At 49.0% G+C, this 15,314-nt stretch overlaps 1 protein-coding gene across 1 annotated transcript in view; it reads left to right on the top strand.

Moving 5' to 3' along the window:
* Positions 1 to 15,314, top strand: part of col7a1 (collagen, type VII, alpha 1) — a 418,430-nt gene that overhangs the window by 169,128 nt on the left and 233,988 nt on the right. Inside the window, exons 18-23 of the mRNA XM_086000010.1 lie at positions 693 to 836; positions 4,069 to 4,191; positions 7,202 to 7,345; positions 11,706 to 11,828; positions 12,638 to 12,781; positions 14,988 to 15,119. Coding sequence (XP_085856136.1) covers positions 693 to 836; positions 4,069 to 4,191; positions 7,202 to 7,345; positions 11,706 to 11,828; positions 12,638 to 12,781; positions 14,988 to 15,119 — 810 coding nt within the window. The remainder of the gene's footprint in view (positions 1 to 692; positions 837 to 4,068; positions 4,192 to 7,201; positions 7,346 to 11,705; positions 11,829 to 12,637; positions 12,782 to 14,987; positions 15,120 to 15,314) is intronic.

The raw sequence follows: 15,314 nt of genomic DNA on the forward strand, positions 1-15,314 counted from the left end.
TAAAATGTGACGCCGAACTACATAAGGAGATATTAGGACAGGTGACCAAAAGCTTGGTCAAAGAGGTTGGTTTTATGGAATGGCTTAAAGGAGATGAGAGAGGCGGAGAGGTTTACGGAGGGAATTCCAGAGCTTGGGGCCCAGGCAGCGGAAGGCACAGCTGAGGTGCCAATGGTGGAACGATTAAAATGGGGGATGCGCAAGAGGCAGAATTGGAGGAGCGCAGAGATTCTGGAGGGTTGCAGGGCTGGAGGGGGTGAAGCCATGGAGGGGTTCGAACAGGAAGATGAAAATTTTAAAATTGAGGCATTGCCGGACCGGGAGCCAATGTAGGTCAGCGAGCACAGGGGTGATGGGTGAATGGGGCTTGGTGCGTGTTAAGTTATTGATCTGAGCCCCACTCCAGAACTTCAGCCCCGTAATTTAGGCTGAGATTTCAGTGCAGTTCTGCGGGAGTGCTGCATCGACGGAGGTGATGTCTTTTGGTTGATGCATGAAACTGAGGTTCCATCCATCCGTTCAGGTAGACATCCCATGACACTTTGGCCACGAGAAGTAGGAAGTTCTCCTGGTGTTCATCCCAGTGCCGTGGGTCATCCTGAGGTGGTGAAAGGTGCTGTTACGGGCGCAAAGTCTTTCTTTGCCATTGACACAGTCGCATCTTTCATATCATTTCCCTTTGTTTAAATTAGGGACCGAGGAGAGCAGAGTGCTGAGCAGCTCTGTTAGCACCTTCAATGTGGAGGGATTGCAATCAAATACAGTGTACGTCATTGGAGTTTCAGCAATGGTCGGAAACCGACAGGGAAACCCCGTCACGGTCACGGCTAGAACTGGTGAGTGTCTGACCCGCTTTAATTATCTGTACGAAAGCCAAATACTGCCGATGCTGGAAATCTGAAATAAAAACAGAAAATGCTGGAAACAGTCAGCAGGCCAGGCAGCGTCTGTAGAGAGAGAGAAACAAGAGTTAACGTTTCAGGTCGATGTTCTCGTGTCAATTATCTGTACGTTAGTGCATCAGGGCAGAGTTTTCAGAGCTGAAGGACTCCTTGGGGCAGAGATCCGTCTTGTGTTGTGGACAGGTTATTATAGAAATCACAGGAACTTCCAACACAGGAGTAGGCCATTCGGCTCGTCGTGTCTGTGCCGGCTGACAAAGAGCTATCCAGCCTAAACCCACTTTCCAGCTCTTGGTCCGTAGCCCTGTAGGTTACGGCACTTCAAGTGCATATCCAAGTACTTTTTTAATGTGATGAGGGTTTCTGCCTCTACCACCCTTTCAGGCAGTGAGTTCCAGACTCTCACCACCCTCTGGCTGAAAAGGGTTCTCCTCTAATCCCCTCTAATCCTTCCACCAATTACTTTAAATCTATGCCCCCTGACCCCTCTGCTAAGGGAAACAGGTCCTTCCTATCCACTCACCCCGCCTCGCTTTTTGTCCGTAACCCTCATCCTCAAGAAACCGTCCAACTCCCTTTTAAAATTATTGATGGAATCAGCTTCTGCCACCTTTTCAGGTCGAGCTGAAGGGATAATTACTAATCCTAGCCCCTTTAGGGCTACCCCGGATCAGGCGTATTCCTCAGACGTTCACTTTCAACTGTAGTTTGAGGTAGCCGAATCCTAAAGATGCTTAATTGGGTCTAAAGGTCTGGACTATCTCTCCCTAAAGGAAAGGAACAACCTGAAAATGTTACTGTCCTCCAGATAGCGCTTTTAATAAGTTTAGCTAGACTGTAACGTTCCGGATATTATGAGGGTCCGGAAAACTCCCCCAGAATTCTGCAACTCCTCACCAAAGAGTGTACAGAGATTGAGTTTGCGAGTTTTTGATACAGAATTCTTATGTGAGACAGTTCTAAAAATATATAGATTTATTAAGGAACCGACATGCAGTTTACAGTTGGTGAGTCAATCGCAACATTAACAATTCCAAAAAGAGAAAGCTTACAATCTTCTTATCAGAGAACCTTACTCTCAAATCTTAACTTCGCTACAGTTTTACAGTTCTTAAAGTTCTATTCAGGATATCCACCTAAATCAAATACCTTTGATCCCCGAGGTACAAAGAGTTGGAAACTTACAGAGCCGCCTCTGAAGCCGAGAATCGCTTTGCCCCTTTAAAGCGAGTCGGTTATCCCATTTGAGAGTTCAATATTTATACCCTTTTCCAGTGGTATTTCCTTTAAGGATTTCTGCTGATGTAAGTTAATTATCTCTAGTCATTTTTCTGCTGACCCCTGCAATTCTTACAGTCACCTCAGCTGGTAGCATTACAGAATTATGTCTCTTCTCTAGGTGTTCTAAGTTTACCACAAAAAACGGTGTAATGGCAGGTGTGTTTTTTACTTGATGTCATTTTTACGAAGGCAGATGTTTCTTACTTTTACGTGCTTCTTTACGAAGTGTAAATTAGAACACCTTGTACAGGGTGAAGCATTGTTTCATTCCGAAAGGTTCAGCCTGCCGGAGCCTTTAACCTTCTGTTTCAATAAGGCTATTGATTCAGTGTCAACAACTTATCTTATCTCTATAGCCAGAATGATTTCACAGTTTTTTCATCGTTAGGTTTCTAGATTTCCAGACCCGGTCTGTCATGTTTTAATAAGGCCAGAGTTCTTTCATAGAATGGTGTCTTTTTCTGAATAGGTTATACGGCTTATTCCTTCACAATGTGGCCTGGTACCGGAGAGCAGTGCTGAGGGAGTGAGCCTGCTGCGCCATTTAAATGGCTTTATTCCTTCACAGAGCGTCCCAGCAGAGCCCAGCAGCTCTCTGTTATGAGTGATTGATATGCTCAACGTCGACAAAAACAGACAACGGACACGATCTATGATCCCACTCACGCCCCCGACCCCGCCGGCCTGCCCAGTTTTAGACTTGGTTCACGGTAGCTGCTGTGGAGCCACAGATTATGTCGGTGCGAGTTTCTGATACCTTTGGCACTGTGTGCAAATTGCAACGTTGCTTTGCCCCCCCCCCATTCGCACCCTTGCCGAAGCCGTCGTCATAGGGACATAGGAACAGGAGGAGGCCATTCAGCTCCTCGAGCCTGTTCCACCATTCAATGAGATCATGACCTAACTCCATAAACCCGCCTTTGGCCCATATCCCTTAATACCTTTGGTTAACAGAAAGCTATCAATCTCCGATTTAAAATTAACAATTGATCTAGCATCAATTGCCGTTTGCGGAAAAGAGTTGCAAACTTCTACCACCCTTTGCGTGTAGAAGTGTTTCCTAATTTCAGTCCTGAAAGGTCTGGCTCTAATTTGTAGAGTATGCCCCCTAGTCCTAGACTCCCCAACCAGCGGAAACACTTTCTCTCTATCTACCCTATCTGTTCCCCTTAATATCAGCACCGGCAGCAAGGGATGGTGGCGTGACAGTCTCTGTGTATATTTGAACGGAACTCTTGTTGTTCTGGAGTGTTTAAAGACGTCTATGGGCCTCTGCCACCTCCCGCCAGCTTTATTGACGTCAGCGCCCGAGGGCACGGGGCGAGGCAGGACTTTAGGTAACGGTCGTTCACCTTTGAGAGCTGGGTTTAGATCCAGTCAGGCTGATGGATGAACAGCCCCTCCCCAAAATCCCCGAGGGAAATCAGTTGGGCTGGTTCAATCCAGTGGACCTACTGCAGTTAGCTAATTTTACTCTGTATCTAATCTGACCTGAGAATACCTGAAACATAAGAAAGAACATAAGGATTAAGAGCAGGAGTAGGCCATAGGGCCCCTCAAGCCTGCCCCGCCATTCAGTATCATGGCTGACCTTCGACCTCAGCTCCACCTTCCTGCACTATCCCCATTTCCCTTGATTCCCCAGACTCCAAAACTCTATCAATCTCGGCCTTGAATATACTCAACGATCAGCATCCACAGCTGAACTGAGTTGAAAAGGCAATTGAATACATATCTGAAGAGAGAGGGGATTTGGTAAGAACACAGGTAGGTAGATTGGACCTACCAAAAGGGAACGGGTTTGTTGGACCTAATGACCTCTCCCTCTTTCTAAATATTCATGTGTTTCTTTGTTTTAAAAAAAACCCAACTTTCTCTTTATAAGAATCTTTTGCGGGAGGCGTGACTAATCTTCAAGTGGTTGAAACGCAAAGCTCTCGGATTCGTGTCACGTGGGCCGGATTTTCCAGGGCGACGGCATACAGGGTCACGTGGAGGCGTGCCGATGGTAGGTGTCCCGCTCTGCGTGTTGTTCCGGTTTGTTCGGTATTGTGCGAGCCTGTGAGGTTCCAGTATGGAGCGTGTGAGAATCGAAGAACTTCACTCCTACATTTACTCTGCTCAAATCTATTCATCGAGCCTACAGCAAGAAACAGGCCATTTGGCCCAACTGGTCCGTGCCGGTGTTTATGCTCCACACGAGCCTCCTCCCATCCCTATTTCATCTCACCCTGTCACCATATCCTTCTATTCCTTTCTCCCTCATGTGCTTATTGAGCTTCCCCTTAAATGTGCTAGTCACCTCAACCACACCCTGTGATAGCGAATTACACATTCTAACCACTCTCTGGGTAAAGAAGTTTCTCCTAAATTCCCTATTGGATTTATTAGTGACTATCTTATATTCATGTCCTTTAGTTTTTGACTCCCCCAGAAGTGGAAACATCTTCTCTACCTCTATCCTATAAACCCTTTCCTCTTCTCCCTCCCCCTCCAGGTAACATTCGCGCCACTGAAGTGCCAGGCAATGACTATCTCCAACAAGCGAGAGTCTAACCACCTCCCCTTGACATTCATCGGCATTACCATCACCGAATCCCCCACTATCAACATCCTGGGGGTCACCATTAACCAGAAATTTAACTGGACCAGCCACATAAATACTGTGGCAACAAGAGCAGGTCAGAGGCTAGGGGCTAGATTTTCGTGGAGCCGTCAGGCGGGGTTTCAGGCGTGTGGGGGGGGGGGGGGGGAAATCACGAATTTGGGGGTCCCGACACCATCCTGCCCAAAACCCCGCCCCACGTAAATTTCAGGGGCGGCGGGTATCCGCCCCGCACTGGGACCCGCCGAAACCAGGCGGGAAGGGATTAGTGCCAATTAACTGCCTGTTAACAGGCAGTTTTTAGCCTAATCCCTATTTTGAGGGGTTTCGTGTGGGTTTCCCGATGGCTCCAAACCACGCTAGGTTAGAGCAGGCGGGCCGTCGGGTTGAAGGAGTTGGAGGGGTCGCGATGTTGGTGCTCAGGTGAGTGATGGGTGCATGAGTGCAAAGGTAAGTGTGTTTGGAGTGTCTAAAGTGTGTAAAGAACTTTTATTTACCTGTACTTACCTTCACAGCCTTTCTTCCTGTAGCCGTCGGGACAAACAGCCGTGAAACACTGATATTTCATCTGTCAAAAGCTCTTGACAGATGAAATTGCAGTCTGTGACGTCACCTGTTGCCGGGTGGCCCTTGATTGGCCTGCTGAGCCCGCTGGGCAGGCTCAACAAGGTCAATCAAGGGAAAATCGCGCGGATTGGCCGGACATCGAAGTAGGCGGGTCAAAAACCCGAAAGGGGAAGTCCCGCCTTCTTCCCGACAGGTTCGGGAAAATCGACCCCTAGGTATTCTGTGGTGAGTGTCTCACCTCCTGACTCCCCAAAGCCTTTCCACCATCTACAAGGCACAAGTAAGGAGTGTGATGGGATACTGTCCACTTGCCTGGATAAGTGCAGCTCCAACAACACTCGAGAAGCTCGACACCATCCAGGACAAAGTAGCCCACTTGATTGGCACCCCATCCACCACCTTAAACATTCACTCCCTCCACCACCGGTGCACCATGGCTGCAGTGTGTACCATCGACAAAATGCACTGCAGCAACTCGCCAAGGCTTTTCAGCAGCACCTCCCAAACCCGCGACCTCTTCCACCTAAAAGAACAAGGGCAGCAGGCGCATGGGAACACCACCACCTCCAAGTGCCCCTCCAAGTCACACACCATCCTGACTTAGAAGTATATCGCCGTTCCTTCATCGTCGCTGGGTCAAAATCCTGGAACTCCCTCCCTAACAGCACTGTGGGAGCACCTTCACCGCATGGACTGCAGCGGTTCAAGAAGGCGGATCACCACCACCTTCTCGAGGGCAATTAGGGATGGGCAATAAATGCTGGCCTTGCCAGCGACGCCCAGATCCCATAAACAAATTTTAAAAAATCTTAAAGACCTCTATCAGGTCACTCCTCTGCCTTCTCCTTTCTAGAGAAAGGAGCACCAGCCTGTTCGGCCTTTCCTGTAACCTCTCAGTTCTCAATTTCTTACAGTTCAGGCCAACAAAAACCAGGCCTCTTCTCCCGCCCCCCTCCAGTTTCCTCCTCTCTTCTGAAGGCATCGAGTCGAGCTGCGTTATGGGCCCAACACACCTCTGGTACCTCACCCAAGTGACCATTCATCAGCTGTGAACCTCGACAGTGGGGGCTGGATTTCCCCATCTCCAATATTTTTAGAACTAATAAGCAAACGTTTTCAAAGAAAATGAAAGCAAAACCGCAGAATTTTCTTTAAGGCCCCTGTGAGGCTTTTCCGGGGTTGCTGGCAGCAGTGTTTCTGGAGATTAATCTTTAATTCCTGAAGACTCCAGGGCAACCCATCTAATTTAAAAAGCAAACCTTGGGGAGACCTCAGTCTCTTTAGAAGAGATCACTGCCCTCTTCCAATTCTGACCCCTTGAGCATCCTGATTTCCTTCGCTCCACCGTGGGCGGCCATGCCTTCAGCTGTCTAGGCCCTAAGCTCTGGAATTCCCTCCCTAAGCCTGCCTCTCCTCCTTTGAGGAGCTCCTTAACACCTACCTCTTCTGTCCTAATATCTCCTTATGTGGCTCAGTGTCAAATTTTGGCAGCATGCACTTCTGTGAAGCGCCTTGGGACGTTTTACTACGTTAAAGGCGCTGACGTAAGAAAACTACGAGGCACTTGGTCTAAGCGTTAAACAAAGCTTTAATCAACTGTTTTACAACATGGAGGTCTAGTTGTGTCCTTCACTAGTTCCTGTTAAGAATGTCCTGCGCAAGCTGGGCCCGTGCCCGAGTATTTATACTCTCCCTGGACAGCACCACCCGTAGGCCGCTCAGTATTATTTCATAAGTCTTTCTTTCATGAATGACTGATTCATGTCAGGCGCTATATCAATGCAAGTTGTTGTTGTTGTCACGCTCTCAGGTCTCCGTGTTAATGGGTCGCTCTTCTGTTCCTCAGGTGTTAAGGACAGCAGAATTCTGATCAGTGGCACCAGCTCGTTCGACATTGAAGGGCTGCTGCCCAACACCGTCTATGCGGTTGATGTTTCGGCAATGGTTGGATCCAGAGAGGGAAACCCGGTTACGGTGACTACAAAGACCAGTAAGTGGTGGCACTGAGGCGCCAACCTATCGTCCTTGAGGCTCGGTTGGGCACAGTGTGGTTTAATTGGTTATTTTTTTGGGGAGTGAATTTTGTGCTCCATCAAGGTGAGGGATGCTAGCGTTGGGGCATCGGAGCACCCAGTGTCCATCCTCTCAGTCTAGGTAGAGAATGGTTAGATGCCGAGACCTAGAATGCCCTGCCTGAATGGGCAGGGGAAGCAGGTTTAATAGTAACCTTCAAAAGGGAATTGGATCAATACTTGAAAAGGAACATACTTGCAGACCTATGGGGAGAGTGGGACTCATTGAAACTTATAAAATTCTAACAGGACTAGACAGACCAAATGCAGGAAGGATGTTCCCGATGGCGGGGGAATCCAGAACCAGGGGCCACAGTCTAAGGATAAGGGGTAAGTCATTTAGGACTGAGATGAGGAGGAATTTCTTCACCCAGAGAGTGGTGAACCTGTGGAATTCTCTATCACACAGGGCAGTTGAGGCCAATTCATTAAATATATTCAAGAAGGAGTTGGATATATTTCTTGAGGCTAAAGGGATCAAGGGATATGGGGAGAAAGCAGGGACAGGGTACTGAATTTGGATGATCAGCCATGATCTCATTAAATGGCGGAGCAGGCTCAAGGGTCCGAATGGCCTACTCCTGCTCCTATCTTCTATGTTTCTATGAGAGTGGGACTAATTGGAGAGCTCTTTCAGAGAGCCGGCACAGGCACAATGGGTTGAATGGCCTCCTTCTGTGCTGTAAGAGTACAGCTGCCTCTACTCTGCTCCAGTGATGTACGTCAGCCCCAATCCCAGAAGAGCTCCCCCCCCCCCCCACACCTCCGCCAACATATGACGTCTTTCCATTTTCCACACTGGACTCTCGGAGTGAGATTGCCAGTGAGTGCGGCCCGTGCCTGCCGAAGAGCAAACCAAACCCATTTTACACGTGGATGTTTTTCGATGCCTGCTTTCAAATGACTTGGGGCTGATTTTCCCAGGGAACGCTCGGCTCCTGGGCGCAAAGCAGAGGATAAAGGGTCGGAGCCCATAAACCAGCGCTGCACTGTCGGAGGTGCCGTCTTTTGGATGGGACGTTAAACCGTCTGCTCTCTCAGGTGGATGTAAAAGATCCCACGGCTACTATTTCGAAGAAGAGCAGAGGAGTTCTCCCCGGTGTCCTAGGCCCAATATTTATCTCTCAATCAACATCACTAAAACAGATTATCTGCTCATTATCACATTGCTGTTTGTGGGAGCTTGCTGTGCGCAAATTGTCTGCCGCGTTTCCCACATTACAACAGTGACTATGCTTCAAAAAGCACTTCATTGGCTGTATAGCATTTTGGGTTGTCCTGAGGTCGTGAAAGGCGCTATAGAAATGCAAGTTCTTTCTTTGTTATTTTCATGTTGGGCATTTGCAGCCTTTAGGCTGTCCAGGGATTTAGGAACATAAGACCATAAGAATTAAGAGCAGACGTCGGCCATACGGCCCCCTCGATCCTGCTCCGCCATTCAATAAGATCATGGCTGATCTTCGACCACAACTCCACTTTCCCGCCCGATCCCCATATCCCTTGATTCCCCTAGAGCTGAGGATCCCTGGGAAGGAGGAAGTGATCAGTGTTGGTGCTCCAAAGACAAAGAGTCGAGCAAATTTTTTTAATATGGGATCTGGGCGTCGCTGGCAAGGCCGGCATTTATTGCCCATCCCTAATTGCCCTTGCGAAGGTGGTGGTGAGCCGCCTTCTTGAACCGCTGCAGTCCGTGTGGTGAAGGTGCTCCCACAGTGCTGTTAGGGAGGGAGTCCCAGGATTTTGACCCAGCGACGATGAAGGAACGGTCGATATACTTCTAAGTCAGGATGGTGTGTGACCTGGAGGGGAACTTGGAGGTGGTGGTGTTCCCATGCGCCTGCTGCCCTTGTCCTTCTAGGTGGAAGAGGTCGTGGGTTTGGGAGGTGCTGTCGAAGAAGCCTTGGTGAGTTGCTGCAGTGCATCTTGTAGACGGTACACACTGCAGCCACGGTACGCCGGTGGTGGAGGGAGTGAATGTTTAAGGTGGTGGATGGAGTGTAATGAAGGTGCAACCACCCTCCTGTCTCATAGAATCATAGAAAGTTACAGCATGGAGGGAGGCCATTTCGGCCCATCGTGTCCGCACCGGCCAACAAAGAGCTATCCAGCCTAATCCCACTTCCTAGCTCTTGGTCCGTAGCCCTGCAGGTTAGAGCATCCCAAGTGCACATCCAAGTACTTTTTAAATGTGGTTAGGGTTTTTCTCCTTCAGTGTTGAGTAGGTGCCCATTTGGACGGGTTTCCTAGAAGTAGCAAGCCTTGCGCCCAGCCCTGCTCAGATATGGAGAATCTGAGCCAGTCTGGGAGTTCAGCCAGAAGGCAGACATTTCCTTCCAGAGGGCAGCACGTGCGAGGATCGGGGCTGGAGGCCTCTTATTTCTTGGCTGATATTTTTGGCCAGCGGATAGAAGACACTGCCAGCAGTGGCCATTACCGGCTGCTGCTGGCCTCTCACGCCAGTGGCAGCGGCTGGTTTTCTGCCCCCTTTTGTCGCTGCCAGGGGCAGGGGGCCAGTACGCGGGGCTATTTGGGCCGAGGGAAATGACCTGAACCCATTAATACGGGTCGGGTTCCGGTCGAGTGGAAGAGCAAGGTAAATTGTCCATATTTAGTTTGCTGGCTCCAAGTACAGGAAACTTTGTGTTATCCGGAGGCTAAATGCCCAGCAAGCTCGAGCCACCGGCAAAAATCAGGAGCCGTTTTGTTAGGTTTTTTTTCTTCTCGTGGCTTTTTTTTCCAACAGTTAGGCTCTGCAAAGTCTCTGTAGCTTAGCAACAGCTTCAGAGAGACGCTTCCAAGGTACGGGCCGACTGTTTAGAAGCTGTTGCTAAGCAACAGTGTTTGTTGTCAGATACGGAGATGAAAAGCTCCGTATGTGTTAGATCCGTGTATCTTAATGTTGTGTCCTTCAACAATCAGACAACAGACTGCAGGGAACGATTCAACAGGTGTTTACTGAATGAGAGTTGCTCTAGAACTAACTGTACAGATCACTACTCAGGGTTTATATACAGGTGTGGTCACTGCTGGTACTACAGTATACAGGAGCTGTAAAAAGTAGTTCTCCCCTTAAAGGTACATACATTACAGTATGCTTCAACATTAACGCTGGTGTGTCTGGCAGTTTTGAGGGACCGGCAACAGCTCGGTCCCGTCGGTGCCGGATAGCACAAAGTTTCCTGTAAATTAGAAAGTGTATCTCTCCATAAATTAGAAAGTGTAACTCAAGTTAATCTCTCCTGATTTCTATCCTATCACTGACCTTCCCTTTTGTTCTTTCATCCCCTCCCCCTTTTCCCAGCCCCTAAACCTGCTTTCCATTTCCTGCTTTTTTCCAGTTCTGAGGAAAGGTCATCGACCTGAAACATTGGCCTAGAAATTCGGGTCGGAGGCTTCCCGCGGGTGCAAGCCCCCGACCTGCACTTACCTAGCGCGCCGGCCGTTGTGCTGTGGGCCCACGTGGGATTCCGATCCTGGGCCTCCTCCAACTGCCGGCGCGCAGTGCTTGCGTATCCCAGGGGCGCAGTTAGTTCGAAGCGTCCCCTGGGATCACGTGGGCCATGGAGAGCCAATGTTAGCAGGGAATGCTTCATTCATAAGTTTGACCTATAAATACTATAAGCCCCAAAACATCACCATAACCTCAAATAAAAAATTTTTAAATCACATTTTTAAAATAAACTATAAATTACATGAAATAACTATTTTAAACAATAATTTAAATTTTTGAAAAAATTAATTACATTTTCTAATGGGGCTAAAAATAAACTTACCTTTCTTTAAAGTATTTAAAAATAATAAATCTGTGGAAAAAATGTTTTCATTTTAATTAAATCACCACTTACCTTGTTAAAAGCAGGCCTTGCGACTGCTTTTTAAAAGTGTAACTGCTGGAGACTTACCCTCCCGGGAAAACCTGCAAAAAAATGGAAGTTCAATGCGCACGCGCTGCCTCTCCGGCGCACGCGTTCCACCTCTGAACCCCTTCTTTCAGGGAAACGGAAGAGCCAGTTTCCCACGCATGCGCAGTGCATGCACGAAACCAGCACTTGCGTTGGGCCTACGCGTGAGTACCCCGTGCGTACTCACGCGTTGGGACCCGAATTTCTGGGCCGTTGACTCTCTCTCTCCACGGATGCTGCCCTGGCCTGCTGAGTATCTCCAGCGTTTTCTGTTGTTATTTCGGATTTCCAGCATCCGCAGTATTTTGCTATCAAATTAGAAAGTGCGTTGTTTATGACTAATACATTTCTGTGTTTTTTTTCAAAATAAAAAAAGATCCCATTGTAGGAGATGTGACCAACGTGCGAGTGAATGAGGCTCAAAGGAACATGCTACGGATCACGTGGACTGGAGTAGGCAGGGCGTCTGCGTACAAAATCACATGGAAGAGTGCTGACGGTGGGTTTAATGGTTTGCCGATGTTGTGGAATGTGCAGTAGGTGGTCACTTGTGATCCCTTTCACTGTTGTAACAACCCAGTGTCCGATCTTCTACTCTGTGGGCTGTAGTGTAGTGGTTCTGTTACTGGACTAGTTAAGCCAGGTGGATCAAGAGTTCCAAATCCCACCATGGCAGACTGAGAATTTGAATTCGGTTTGAAAAATCTGGAAATAAAAAATCTCAGCGTCAGTAAAAAGTGACCAATGAAGCTGTCGGATTGTTGTTTTTAAAAAAAAAAAAAAAAGCCCAACTGGTTCACTGATGTCCTTCAGGGAGGGAAACCTGCCGTTTTTACCCAGTCTGTGACTCCAATCACACACCAGTGTAGTTGACTCTTAACTGCCCTCCGAAGTGAGCTACCTAGTGCTTCAAGAAGAAGGCCCACCACCACGTTCTCAGGGCAACTATAGGGATGGGCAATAAATGTTGGCCTTGCCTGCTACACCCACACCCTGAGAATAAATTTAAAAAAACAACTGTGTGGTGTAACCACGGCACAGAGCTGGCTGAATCGTGTTCAGGCCGGTGGTGTGGGACCACCTCTCTCTCTCTCTCTCTCTCTCCTCCTTTAAGACGCTCCTTAAAACCTACCTCTTAGGCCAAGCTTTTGGTCACCTGTCCTAACAGCTCCTTACGTGGCTCGGTGTCAAATATAGTCTGCCAACGCTCCTGTGCAGCGCCTTGTGATGTTTTACTATGTCCAAGGCGCTGTATAAATGCAAACTATTGTTGATTTAAACAGTAGAATTTTTTGTCTGTTAATTCAGGTGTTGAGGAGAGCAGAATGGTGAGCGGAGATGTCAAATCGACTGACATCCAGAAGCTACAGCCCGACACTGCTTATGCTGTCAGAGTCACCCCCATAATGGGAAATAGAGAAGGGATCCCTGTCACCATTATGGCAAAGACTGGTGAGTATTTGGAGACATTTGTAAAATTGTGAATGGGGGGCGGGGATGTAGGAACATTTTACACTGAACATGGTCCACCTCAGGATAGACCCAGATCACGAGAACCATAGAAAATAAATACAGACCATTCAAAAAAAAAAGGACTATGTTTTTAGGAACACAGGAACAGGAGGAGACCATTCAGCCCCTCGAGCCTGTTCCGCCATTCAATGAGATCATGGCTGATCTGCGACCTAACTCCATATACTTTGGCCCATATCCCTTAATACCTTTGCCTAACAGAAAGCTATCAATCTCAGAATTAGAATTAACAATTAATCTAGCATCAATTGCCATTTGCGGAAGAGAGTTCCAAACTTCTACCACCCTTTGTGTGTTGAAGTCATAGAATCATAGAAAGTTACAGCACGGGAGGAGGCCATTTCGGTCCATCGTGTCCGCGCCGGCCAACAAAGAGCTATCCAGCCTAATCCCACTTCCCAGCTCTTGGGCCGTAGCCCTGCAGGTTGGAGCATCCCAAGTGCACATCCAAGTACTTTTTAAATGTGGTTAGGGTTCCTGCCTCTACCACCCTTTCAGGCAGTGAGTTCCAGGCCCCCACAACCCTCTGGGTGAAGAAATTTCCCCTCAAATCCCCTCTAAACCTTCCACCAATTACTTTAAATCTGTGCCCCCTGGTTTTTGACCCCTCTGCTAAGGGAAATAGGTCCTTTCTATCCACTTTATCTATGCCCCTCATAATTTTATACACCTCAATAAGGTCTCCCCTCAGCCTCCTCTGTTCCAAGGAAAACAGACCCAGCCTATCCAGTCTTTCCTCATAGCTAAGATTCTCTACTCCCGGCAACATCCTTGTAAATCTCCTCTGTACCCTCTCTAGTGCAATCACATCTTTCCTGTAATGTGGTGACCAGAATTGCACGCAGTACTCTAGCTGAGGCCTAACTAGTGTTTTATACAGTTGAAGCATAACCTCCCTGCTCTTGTATTCTATACCACAGCTAATAAAGGCAAAGGCCTAGAAATTCGGGGGCGCCAAGCTCGCCTGGGCACCGGAATTACTGCTCCAGACGGAGCCGCCTGCGCCAGCCCGGTATTCAGTTTCAGCGCCCCAAACGGAAGCGGGGCGCTGCTCGAGGCGCCCCGCATCCCTCTTGGGGCGCTGCAACTGAATATCGCAGCGCCACAGGCTGCGGCACGGCGCGCTGCGGTACTGCAGGCCTTCCTCCTCTTCTTAAAGGGGAGGGGCCTGCACCAGCGCGATCAGAGATCGCAAGTGCTGGCAAAAGAGCCCGGCACCGAGAAGTGCCGGGCTCTTGGGACACAGCCGGCACTGCCTGGCAGGGGGGGGCTCAGGAGGCCGGGGACGGCGGCACGAGGAGGTGCTGGCAGGCGGCCAGCAAAAAAAATGGCTGCCCCGCACCTCCCCTTTAATTAGCGCCACTACCGCCGCAGGTAGGCCCCCCTGAACCGATCGCAAATTGCGACCGGCGTTACAGCAGGGGGCGCGACCAAATATCGCGATCGGGGCAGTAGCGGGGCGCTGCGCACACCGATGACGTCATCGGTGGCGGTGCAGCGCTACAGGCTAACGCCGCCATTAGCGCCCCGCTAAATTTTGCGGGAGGCATGGCCACTGGCGCTAAACCCACTAAGTGCCCTCTTTGGGCGCTAATTGGTTGCGCAGCCCACCGAATTTCTAGGCCAAAGTGTTTCCTAATTCCACTCCTGAAAGGTGTTATAAATCTCATCATCATAAAGAAACTACTCATGAAATAACGCTGGACGGCCAGCTGGTGGCGCCGTCCAAGGAGTATAAATACTCGGGCGTGGGCCCAGCTTGCCCAGGGACATTTTGTAAGACAGGAACTAGTGAAGCACAACTAGACCTCCATGTTCTGAAACAAGTTGATTAAAGCCTTGCTTTATACTCAAACCAAGTGCGTAGTGAGTTTTATTATGTCAAAAGGTCTGGCTCTAATTTTTAGACTATGCCCCCCCCCCCCCGTCCTAGACTCCCCAACCAGCGGAAATGGTTTCTCTCTATCTCTTTTAACAATACAGTGAACGATGTACAAGGAAGAAGCCATTTTGAATGTGGTTGTATATATCGGGGCCATTATTGTGGAAAGGAGTGTTCTCCTGTCTTTGATAGCAACTTGAAGTGCGTGCTTCTTGGTGACCGCCTCTGTTGTCCCTAAAACAGCATCGGAAGAGGATCAGGTAGCCGGTGTCAGTGACGTGCGAGTGCTCGAAGCCCGCAGCGACGTCCTGCGAGTGTCGTGGGTCGGTGTTCGTGGAGCTACGTCTTACAGAATCAGCTGGAAGCGCAGCAATGGTAGGTTCCCTCGGCTAAGCTTGCATTTCTGTGGCGCTTTTCGCCATCTCGGGACGTCCCAAAGCGCTTTGCAGCCAATGAAGAGCTTTTAAAGTGTAGCCGCCGTTGTAACATAGGTGAATGGCGATGTGCTCACATGGCGTCCTCTTGTGTGCCCTGAGCTGAGATCCAGACCCCCTTATCCTTTCCGTTACA

Source organism: Somniosus microcephalus, chromosome 11 (genome assembly GCF_052327205.1).
Source record: "Somniosus microcephalus isolate GS21.2 chromosome 11, FLI_Smic_1.0, whole genome shotgun sequence".
Taxonomy (NCBI): Eukaryota; Metazoa; Chordata; class Chondrichthyes; order Squaliformes; family Somniosidae; genus Somniosus; species Somniosus microcephalus.